This window comes from Glycine max, chromosome 2, assembly GCF_000004515.6.
Source record: "Glycine max cultivar Williams 82 chromosome 2, Glycine_max_v4.0, whole genome shotgun sequence".
NCBI lineage: Eukaryota > Viridiplantae > Streptophyta > Magnoliopsida > Fabales > Fabaceae > Glycine > Glycine max.
Window position 1 is genome coordinate 38,190,938 of NC_016089.4, and position 11,517 is coordinate 38,202,454.

Consider the following 11,517-nt stretch of genomic DNA (forward strand, 5'->3'; position numbering starts at 1 on the left):
AACGGGGTCATTGCACCTTTGAATATGACTTAGGTTTGACCCTATCATCTTGTTTTAATTTTTTTAAGCAAAATATCTTTAATTACTTTACAATAAAGACTTTATATTATTATGATATGGTCTGAAATAGGATTTCCATAGTTGAGGGTTAGAAGTGGTCTACTTAGAACAGCAAGTGTTATCTATTCCTGCTCATATAGCCATCAAGTGCTTAGCATGAAAAGACTTATAAGAAAATAATTTACTAGTGACTAAATTTAGTGACGAATATGCAATATTTGCTAGTATGAGTGTTAGTAAAACTTTAGTGATAATTTTTTAAAATTTACATATAAATTGATTCATCAGTAAAGTTAATTTTTTTGGAGAATTAGTAACTAGGAGTAAAACTGACCAAAATATATACAACCCCTCAACCTTAAATGCATAGCATATGAAGAAGCTTAATAATTAGGAGTAAAACAAGTGACAAATATAAAAGGATACATAAATAAATTGATTCGTCACTAAAATTAATTTTTTTTTTGTAGAAGTAGTAATTAGGAGTAAAATGGACTAAAGGATACATAATCCTTCAATCTTAAATGTGTAGCATATGAAGGGACTTAATAATTAGGAGTGAAACTAACTCAAGGATACAAGATAAATTTGTTGTCTCTCTACAAGCATTGAAGAATATTATAGAGACATGTTGATTAATTAGGTAAAAAATAATTAAGTGAAAAAATGAGATGATAAATTCCAATGATTTTTTAAAAAATAATATAAATTATTCACAAATTTCATAGTACTAATTAAACTAGTTAAGTTTTTAAAAAGTTAAATTAGTTTAAAAATTTATATTAACAATTAATTATTGTCAATTTTATATTTTTGAAAAAAAATTATACAAATTTGACGAAAGAAATGTACACGTAGAAGTGGCTGAGTTTTTCACAAATGGGATAAGTGGTGTGCAACTTTAAGTTGATCGGTTATATTATATTAACACTTTTTGATTTTTTCTTCTCCATAATATCTTTATTAACTTCAATCACATTGAATTAATTTATTTAAAAAGTGTTTGTGTTTTTATAATTAAATTTTATTTAAATTAAATCACATTTTATTATGACAGTAGTAATTATTTAAAAAAAATGTGCTTGTAATCTGTTTATGCTCCTTAATTGTTAAATTATATTAATTTTTGGTGGGTTAACATTAGTAGTGTGGTGTTTGGTTCCTTCTAAGTGTGCTTACGTGTATCATAGTTGCATATTTGTAGGCATATACTAGGTCAGGTAGGTTTCAACAAGAAAGTTGAGTTAAACATGTGATATGTTTTTGGATAAATGGTTATTTTTGTTTCAAATATGTAAATTACTGATAAATTAATCTTTAAAAGATGAAAATTCAATTTTTAGTTCCCAAAAATATAAAAAAGTACGATAAATCCATCAATCTGATAACTTCCGTCCGTTAGCATTAATGAGAGAGTCTATGTGGCACAAAAGAAGAAAAATGTCACAAAATTGATTGTCAACATGATTGTTGAATAGATTGGAGGAAAATGTCACTAAGTTATCATTATCTGACCTAAATGCCAGTAATTTTTTGTTGAACGAAAATGTCAATAAATTTTTTTTGAACCAAAATATCAATAAGTTATCATTATTGGACCAAAATGTTACTAATTTTTCATTCTATCAAAATGTCTGTAGTTTTTTATTAGACATAAATGTCAATAATTTTTTGTTAGACCAAAATATTAGTATGTTTCTATTGGATTAATTTGTTAGACTTCAAATTTTATTTTATTTAAAGATAAAATATAATTTTACCCTTGAATGAAAACTGCCATCATCTATATTTTATTTTAAAAAATTATAATACATTAAAAATGGATGGTGACAACACAAAGAGGAAGAAGGTTCCAAAGAGAGTGGTTAAGCTTCCAAAAATCAATGGGTGTCATCGTGGATCTTTCGTACGCGATCTCTTTCCCTTTTTCGGGTTCTTAGTGGTTGTAAAAAACTTTTTTTTTTTGCATACTTAGATTTGAGTTGAATATCATGGTGTGAGGTTGAGCTCAGATGCATGGCGTGGAGCAATTCGGAGTAAGTTTCCACCTTTACCGCGATCTCTTTCACTATCTTTCAATTCCCAATTTTTCACCACACACCAATGCAAATCCTTTTGCATTTTTTCACATTTTGGGTTTCTAGGTTTTTCCCTCTTAGTGGTTCTAAAAAACTTATTTTTTGCATACTTAGATTTAAATTGAATATCATGGTGTGAGGTTGAGCTCAGATGCATGGCATGGTGCAATTCGGAGTAAGTTTCCACCTTTATTGCATTTTGGGTTTCTTCTAATTTCAGTGAACAATGATGGAGTTGGTTGATTTGATTGTTTTTCTATGTTAAGTGTTATGTGTTGTGAATGAGTGGATCCATGTTTTGATGTGATTGTTTTATACCAATGGGGTTGTGGTTTCACTTCTGGTTATGAGAAATTTTCGAGCCTATGTTGGAAGGGTAAAAAATATAATTTTACCCTTCAATGAAAAGAACGAAATTTGGGTTTGATAAATTAGTCCAATAGAAACATACTGATATTTTGGTCAAATAAAAAAGTACTGACATTCAAGGTTATCAAACTCGAGAGTTTATAGAGACTCGTAAGAGTTTTATAGACTCGACTCGTAAACTTGTAAGAGTCTACTTCATATAAAAATAATAACAAAATATCTATAAATAACATACTAATTAAATATTTCAACAATATAATAAAGCAAAACAGTAAATCATAAAGTTCAAAATATTTAAATAATCAAGTATAGTAATAATACATCACTACTAGACAATAACTTGTAGAGATTATATTAGTGGTAGATCATTCTCATGGAGGATTTGATGTTATTAGAGAACAAATGTTTAATATTATTGAAGGTAAAAATTTTCTATTTGAGAATAACACACTAAATGAAGGTATGTTGAATGCTAAACAGAAAACAATAAAAAATAACTTATATTTTGGTCTAATTTTTTTAACTTGCTAACTCGTTGACTCGTAGTAAACTCGAGAGTTTACCGAGTTTACTTAGAGTTTATAGAGTTTATTCAGAGTCTACTAAAAAAAGAGTTTACTCAAGAGTCAACTCTCAGAGGACAAGTTGACTCGTAAACTCATAAGAGTTAACGAGTTAACTCGAGAGTTTGATAATCATGCTGACATTTACGTCCAATAAAAAATTACTGACATTTTAATACAATGGAAAATTAGTGACATTTTGGTTCAATAATAGAAACTTACTTACATTTTAGTCCTATGTAAACATACTAACATCTTGGCAAAAAAAATAAATTATTGACGTTTTCGTCCAACAAAAAATTAGTGACATTTAGGTCCAATAATGATAACTTATTGACATTTTTCGTCTAATCTATTCAGCAACCATATTGACAATCAATTTTGTAACATTTTCGTCCCTCGATGTCATGTAGACTTTCTTATTAACAATAAGAGACGAAAGTTAACGGATAAATAAATTTGTTACACTTTAAAGACTAAAAATTGGATTTTTCATCTTTTAGAGATAAATTTGTTAATGATTTAAACATTCATGAATGAAAATAATTATTTTTTTTTTTTTTCAAATTTCTTAATTTTTGTAAATACTCCCACAACTAGTAGACAACAAGCATCCCATCCATTCATTTTTTCATTAGTGAATCTGATGGTCCATGAATAATCTCTAGTCCCAATATAAAAGAAGTTTACTTTCATACCTCAGAATCTATCATATATATAAATGAAAACTGTCATAAAATATCAAAATTTGTATCTTATTTAAAAAAAAAGACACGATAATACTATCTTTGCACTAATAATTTCTCTATAAAAAAAACCTTCTACTAGTGATGATATTAAGTGAATTCTTACTTGATAGATAATAAATTAAAGTTATAAATCAAATATATCTAATTCAATTTAATTTAAATAATTTTATAAAATTAATTTTATATTATCATTAATTTATTTATAAGCTTTTTTATTCACCATTAATATTATAAAAAAAGATAATTAATATTATATTAAAAAAATTAAAATTATAATTATATTAAAATAATTTCTTTTTTACATGAGAATAATATTGTTATATTATTCTTTTTCAATCACTTCTAAGAAAATCTGATTTTAACCTCCTAATCTCGCACAAGTTGAAGTGACATAAAAACAAAACATCATAATTAAAAGTGACAGCATCATACATTATTGTAAGGCGGAGAAAGCCTGAAAAAGCGAGCCTTTTATTCATATGTTGTGGGCCCTCTTTTTTCCAATACACGCACAAATTTCTTGGTAAGGAAAGGAAACTCACCAAACCAAACCATCCAACAAGGTAAAGTGTAACTGTCATCCTTTTCTTTTTTTCTTTCCCCTTTGTTCATTTTTCTTTATCGCTCAATTCAATTGGGATCTCTTGCATTCTCTCTCTCTCTGGTGTCTGAATTCAGGTCTTGATCTTCTCTCCACTGGGGTTCCCTCCGTTTCTTGAGCCCCTTTTTTCTTTTCCGGGCCTTTGCCAATTCTCAATGGAGGTAATTGATTGATTGAATCCTGTTGTTTTGATCAAATTTTGTATTTTTTTTTCTCTTTTACTGCAATATGTGTTGCAAAGATTGGTGCTTTTTTATCTGGGGTTGATTGTAATTGACTCCTTTTGTGATCCTTTGCTTTGATATGTTTTATTCCTTCTTCTTTTGTTCAATTTTGTTATGATATTAGTGCTGTTTTTTTTTTAATGTTATAGAAGTTTATCGAATGTGAATGCGTTTCATTTTTTAAAATCATGATAAAATATGTTCCAGAAGGATAGGTATTATAGTTGCAAGAGGGAATAAAAGAAATTTTTTTGAAGTTATTTGCTCAATCTGTGGAAGCTTTTCACGGAGAATTCTTAAAGCCTATTAGGGTGCGTAGTGCTGGCAGAAACTGGCTTTAAATTTGTGTAAATTACGTTGGCACTCTTGAGATTTCGTTAAATTTAACCCGATGCACCTTTTTTCCCCCTAAACTAACCCCTTAATTGTTTGAAATATATATTACACCGACACGCCTTATACATTACATTAACCTCCTTAATTGTTTGAAAAAATTTCACCTCTTTACAAAGGAAGTTGTTGTAAAAGTTTAAAAAGTTGTGGGTTACGTGCAATCTCAAGAAACCTGAGGAGGTGTCAATGTAATTTATTCTTATTTTATGGTCTTATAATCAAGGTTTTAAAAAATGTTCCACAACTGCAATTGTGATTGTAGCATCAAGGGTTTTAGGGTCTCACAACTGAAATTGCTGCTGCATTGGCTGCAATTGTTCACAAATTTTCCACAAAATCAAGAGCTGTGACCCCAGTTTAAAACCTTGTTAGTGTTGTTGATGTATTGCTTTAAATTAAAAAAAAAAAAAAATTCTATGCAGCAGAATTCTTTGGCAACTTGTATATCATGTGAGGGTTGTGGTTGCAACAATTCAGAGGGAGGGGTTGTGCACTTAGCTTGAACTAGTTGGGATTTTTTCAAAGCAGAATTAGGCTAGTAATGTCATTGCATCATTTCCTTGTCAACTATCCCCTGATTCATTAAGTAATTTGAGGTATATTCTGGATTTTAAGTTTATTTATGGAGACTGTGTTTGGATAATGGCTCTGAATGAACTTCCATCAGTGTTTGCTGGAAATATTATGCACTCAAGAGTATCACTTGCAAAATATTGCATCTGACTCTGAACTGTGAAAAATATAGGTTCCAGAAATGGAAGGCAAGACTGAAAGTCATATGACATCAGCAGCAGCCTTTGTGGAAGGGGGGGTTCAAGAAGCTTGTGATGATGCTTGCAGCATATGCCTTGAGGATTTTTGCAAAAGTGATCCTGCCACTGTAATATGCAGCTTTTTCGCTTTCCTCTTTCCTTTTGACAAATAGAATTATAGGCAGGGATGGCTTCATTTGAAAAACATTTGTTTACTCCTTTTCCTTGTATTTCTTTTCAGGTCACTAATTGCAAGCATGAGTTCCACCTGCAGTGCATTCTTGAATGGCACGTTTTAATATTTTTTCATGTGTGTCTTTCACAAAACAAAGATATTTAGTGTTATTTTTACCTCTATGTTGTCATAGGGTAATATATTTTTGGTTCAATTGGTTCCTGTATATTAAAATGGTTTCTCATGAAAAGTTAGAACTTGAAGTCTAATAAATGCATTGTTTTGGACAAGGTGCTATACTAACCACCTACAAAATTGGTAGCAGCTCTAAACGAAAGCAAAATAGAAATAAGAACTTTTGAAATACTTTGATGGATATGGTTCTGTCTCTATCCATCTGTGCATGTGTTGTCTGGATTTTGTATATGGCTAGGGGCCATGTTCACTGTTGAAAATGTTGTTATTTCCATATATATTAATATATTGGAAGTTTCTGATCACAAAACATAGCTTTGGCTGCTAATGGGTGAGACCATTTGAGTTGTTTTATATGGTTGAATATGGAACACATTATACTTTAGTAATAGTTACTGGCTATTGTTTGTAGGTGTCAGAGAAGCTCCCAGTGTCCTATGTGTTGGCAACCTATCAGCTTGAGGGATGCTACCAGGTTAGTTCAGGATTTTTCTTCTGGCGATGGGTGACCTACTGTATAATTCATTTCATGATTATGTTCTTAAAGTTGTATGCATTTCATCACAGTCAAGAGCTGCTTGAGGCAGTAGAGCTGGAGAGGAGCTTGAGAGATACTCCATCAAGAAATGCTGCGATTTTTCATCATCCAACACTTGGTGATTTTGAATTGCAGCATGTCAGTCATCCATCTGTCTGAGTTTTTATTTGATTGTCCCACATCTTAACTCTTACCAAGTCTTATTTCCACCATCTATTTATGCTAAGAATTTTTCATTCTTCTGCAGTTACCCATGGGTGTGAATGAGGCCGATATTGAAGAGCGAATAATTCAACATTTAACTGCTGCAGCCGCAATGAGGAGATCTCATCACCTCAGCCGGAGGGAAGGCCATCGAACTAGGCCATCTGCTCATGGCCGTCCACACTTCTTAGTATACTCAACTCAGCCTAGTGCACCACCATCAGCTGCAGGAGGGGGAAGTGAACCAGCTGCAATTCCTGTAGGAAGTCCATCTACCCCACTTACATTTGATGGAAATGAGCAATCATCACTACAGCAGATCCCCCATGTTCAAACTCAGAGTTCTTCTTTAACTTCTGCCTCTACTGTCTCAACAACAAATCTTCAAGGAGTTCACTCTGATGATAGGTAGTTAGACTCTTAATATTGTTTTCTTGTTATCATTATTAGTGTGCATGTGAAGTTATATGTTGTATATTTACTTCCTTGTAGAAGTTTTGCCTCTCATTCTTTTCCTGCAAGCCAAGACAGAGCACAGCCATCAGAACAATCATTCTCTGATTCTCTGCGCTCCAGATTTAATGCAGTATCCATGAGGTATGATATCTTGGAAACCTTGTGTCTCTAAACTCTATGTTTTTGTTAAGTCAACTTATCTAGTTTTAAATTGTGTTGTGACAAAGATACAAAGATTCAATTTCGAAGGGCACAAGGGGATGGAAGGAGAGGCTCTTCTCTCCCAATTCTTCTATGTCAGAACTTGGTTCAGAAGTTAGGAGAGAATTGAATGCTAAAATTGCTAGCGTGTCCCGATTGATGGAGCGCCTTGAAACAAGAGAAAATAATAGTGCTGCAGGAACTTCTTTATCAAATCATTTGGTGAACCGTTCCATTGCAGAGACAAGCAACCAAAGCAATGTGGAAGCTCGTGGAGAGAACTCTTTGCATGGCAATAATACTCCAACTACTTTTTCTGCAAGCTCAGATTCAAAATGATCTCTAGTTTGCTTCTGTGAAGGCATCTTTGCTCAACGTATCATGTTTGAAGGTGAGCCTTTTGATCTTAGTTTAGACCTTTGAGCCTCACAACAGAATCAATGGAGATTTCATCCATTTGTTAACTAATTAGTTTTAGAGTTTAATTTCTATTAGTATAAAATATTCTTATACTGTCAATTAAAAATCATTATTGCTATAACTTTTAAGGTAGTTAGTGCAAAAGTCAACAAATTGGATGACAATCACCATATATGATGGTTTGTGATTGGATGACATTACTCTTTTTAATGGTTCTCTCTGATTATAACATATAAGCTATATTTCCAGTCACTCATTAATTACTGGATGTGTGTATATTTTGGTGTAACTGTGTATCATGATTCACAAATCATGTCTCAAGTGTGATTCTTTTTTTATTTTTTTCAGGCTAACTGTTTGCTCAGACATGACATGATGAGGAATATATGCTCATGGCAGTTGTTGGATTTCAATTAAAAAAGTAGAATCTGACACCCGTGTGTAGAGCTAAAAACTTTTTCTTTTGTGTATATATTATATATGCGGGGAACTGTAGGGAGAAAGTATTTAAGGAGTAATCCAAGGGAGAAAGTGTTCTGAAATTCCATCAGACTTGTGTCCACAATCTGTCCCTGTGATTTACTTTTTGGAGTCAATGGAAATATAGATCAAGGTGGCAACTGTAGTTCTTGGTGTTTCTAAGCTAAAACTTCAAGCTTGATTAGGCTAAAACTTTGTTTTGAAATTCACATTAGGGAATATGTGAAGCTATCTTACTGTTGGAAATTAAAAGTAAAATCCAGCTAGTAAATTCCGTTCCTTCAAGTTCAGGGTAAAGATGCTTTGTGCATATGATTTTTCGAAAATGAATTTTTATAATAAAAAATGAATTTTATTAAAGATGCTTAATTACACTTTTTGCACTAATCTTTCACGGTTTTTGTGAATTTTGTCGCCAAACTATTAGATTTGCACGTTTTGTCAATCAACTTACGAAATTTTGTACATTTTGACCATCCAACTTTACAAATTTCATGCATTTTGCCATCCAATTTTTAAAACAAAAATGCTTAATTATACTATAAAGGGACAAAAGAGCAAAAAATTGAAAATTGGGTGGCCAAATATAAAAAAAAAAAAACTATGTTGAGTGGCAAAAATGTGCGAAATTTTAAAAGTTGAGTTTACAATGTGCAAATTTAACAGTATGATGATAAAATTTGGAAAAACATAAAAAATGAGTGTCAAAAAAATAATTAAGGGTGGGTTTGAAGAAAACCTACCATAGCATCTAATAACAAAAGTGCTGCATTCCTGCACATAAAATCCACCTTCCAAATATATGTAAATACTAAACAAACTACCCTGCAATATGATAGTTAATAAAGCTTCACAAAATGTAAAACAAATGGTGCATAACGATTTGGTGACTAAAGTTGATAGTTTGGCTTCGCTCATTTTTAAACTATTCCATGATCTGAATTAGCACCAAAGAAAAAGGACAACGATGATGTTGTGGAGCGTTTGGCGGCGGAGGAACGATGTTCTATGGAACAACGACACAGCAGTCTCAGGCTTTGAAGTGGTTCGTAGAGGTGATAACTTACTATCAGGATTGGGCTAGAGCAAAGGCAGTGCAGCATAATGCAACTCGCCTGGGTGGTGATAACGAGAATAATAGATGGAAACCGCCTCCACAAGGAACTTGGAAATGCAACTTTGATGCTAGCTTTTAGGAGTCAATGAATGTCACTGATATGGGAGCATGTGTTCGAGATAATGATCAGGGGATAGTAGTTGCTGTGAGAACAGATTTTATGAAGCCACGCTTGAAGGTTTCTGAAGGTGCAGCTTGGGCCCTTGCAGGAGCTATCCAATTCTTCCAGGGGATATTTGAGATAGATTGCAAAGGAGTAGTGGATAGAATAAGGGGCTCAACAAAGGAGGTTTGAGAGCTTGGGAAATTTGATTCAATATTGTAGGAGTTTACTAACAATGAATACATCTTATTCAGTTGTTTTTGTAAAGAAACAAGTCAATGGTGTGACCCATGAGCTTGCTAGGGAAGCACTGTTTTTACCTAGTCTCTACACTTGCTATCATGTAATTTCTTGTATTACTTTTGGGTGATGAATGAAATGAGTTAAATGAGTTTATGTAAAAAAAAAAAAAAAAAAGTTTGTGAGTACTACTGCACCGAGCCCGGCCATTATGTGGACCTAAATAACATCACCAAAACTATGTATATATTCCCTTCTGAACAAACTAATTCTACATTTTCTTTGTATAGTTTTAAGAGATGGTTTTAAAAGGCAAAGTTGTTTCAGAACTTGTGATCCGATCACCTGCTGTCAAGTTCTTCAGTGTTTTTGCAAAGCAACTTCACAATTTGCAAGACATTGTTGACAAAGTCCACGATGGCAAGTTGCATGAAGGAGATTGGCATGACATTGGCTCTGTTATGAGCTGGGGTCTTACCACAGGTATTTACACTTCTGTAATTAACTCGGTCTTGCGAAATAAAAAGGTCGTTCAGTTGTTCCTTCTAATTAATTTTGATATACCAAAGATATCGTAAACCTCCTAGTAACTGAGTTCAATATTCCTACAAATTAAAAAGAAATCTTACGTAAATCATGCTTTTAATTAATTGTAGAGTAAATGGCCAATATATTAGTTCTTGAAATTGTGATTCGTCACTTCAGTGCTTAAATTAACGAAATTTAGAAAAAATTCTCTGAAACTATAGCCCATAATTTACTTTAGTCTAAAGTTACTTCCAACATAATGAACATATGACTTAAGAGATAATATTAATTAACATAAGTTCGTGATGAAATAAATTTTGAATTTTGTTAACTAAGTCTGACTAAAATGACAACAAATTACAATTTAAGAAATTGAATTGGTTATTTGCTCTTACTTGTACAAATAGAAGTCTCATCTCACTTTTTTCTTTTAATCCAACATGGTTTTGAACAACAACAGAAGGGAAAGTACACACATTTAAGGAGAGCATTGAAGCCATTGATGAACAAACAAGTCCATATCATTCAAAATCTTCGATGGAGAAATTAGTAAGGATTACAAGATGTATAAGTTCCACTTGCAATTGATCGATGAGGAGGAAGGAGGTGCTGTTACAATATGGACTATTCAATACAAGAAGCTTAATGAAGATGTTGCACCTCCGTATCACTACTTGGACATTATAACTGCCACTACTAAAGAAACCGATGCTCATCTTCGAAAGGCATAGCAATAATGATGCAATATGGAAAATAAGTGAGTAACAAATAAATAAAAAAAGTGTGTTTGACACGAGGATAAGTGCTAAATTATCTAAAATGTCAGTGTTAATTAAATATGATTTCTAAAGAATAAGGGGTTTATTGCTCCCAAGTACCGAGTGAATAAGGAGAAGACGATCTATGTATTTTTCAGTGTGTTTAATTAGTGAACTGAATAAGTGTGTTTGCTTCTTTTCGGGTTTATATCGTTCCCATGTACCTAGAGAACAGGGAATACCGAATACCGAAATAATCTATCAAAATTTAATGATGTATTATTATTATTATTTTTTTAATTTGAAGTCTCTC

At 32.1% G+C, this 11,517-nt stretch overlaps 1 protein-coding gene and 1 pseudogene across 2 annotated transcripts; both read left to right on the top strand.

Moving 5' to 3' along the window:
• The first annotated feature begins 4,303 nt into the window (after positions 1–4,303).
• LOC100803582 (E3 ubiquitin-protein ligase RHF2A) lies at positions 4,304–8,603 on the top strand. Of its 2 annotated transcripts, XM_003519053.5 has the most exons (10): positions 4,312–4,382; positions 4,498–4,581; positions 5,783–5,917; positions 6,031–6,077; positions 6,572–6,634; positions 6,727–6,835; positions 6,945–7,309; positions 7,394–7,498; positions 7,585–7,949; positions 8,327–8,603. In XM_003519053.5, the coding sequence occupies exons 2-9, from the start codon at positions 4,576–4,578 to the stop codon at positions 7,895–7,897; spliced, it is 1,143 nt and encodes a 380-aa protein (XP_003519101.1). In that variant the 5' UTR covers positions 4,312–4,382; positions 4,498–4,575; the 3' UTR covers positions 7,898–7,949; positions 8,327–8,603. The 2 variants fall into 2 exon arrangements, with proteins under 2 accessions (XP_014623803.1, XP_003519101.1); XM_014768317.3 differs by having other exon boundaries at positions 4,304–4,581.
• Positions 8,604–8,745: 142 nt separating this feature from the next.
• LOC100782538 (MLP-like protein 43) lies at positions 8,746–11,291 on the top strand (annotated as a pseudogene).
• The last annotated feature ends 226 nt before the right edge of the window (positions 11,292–11,517 follow it).

Coding starts and splice junctions, on each gene's coding strand:
- LOC100803582 (XM_014768317.3), top strand. Junction 5,918..6,030: donor GCAAAAGTGATCCTGCCACT/GTAATATGCAGC, acceptor ATTTCTTTTCAG/GTCACTAATTGCAAGCATGA. Junction 6,836..6,944: donor GTGATTTTGAATTGCAGCAT/GTCAGTCATCCA, acceptor ATTCTTCTGCAG/TTACCCATGGGTGTGAATGA.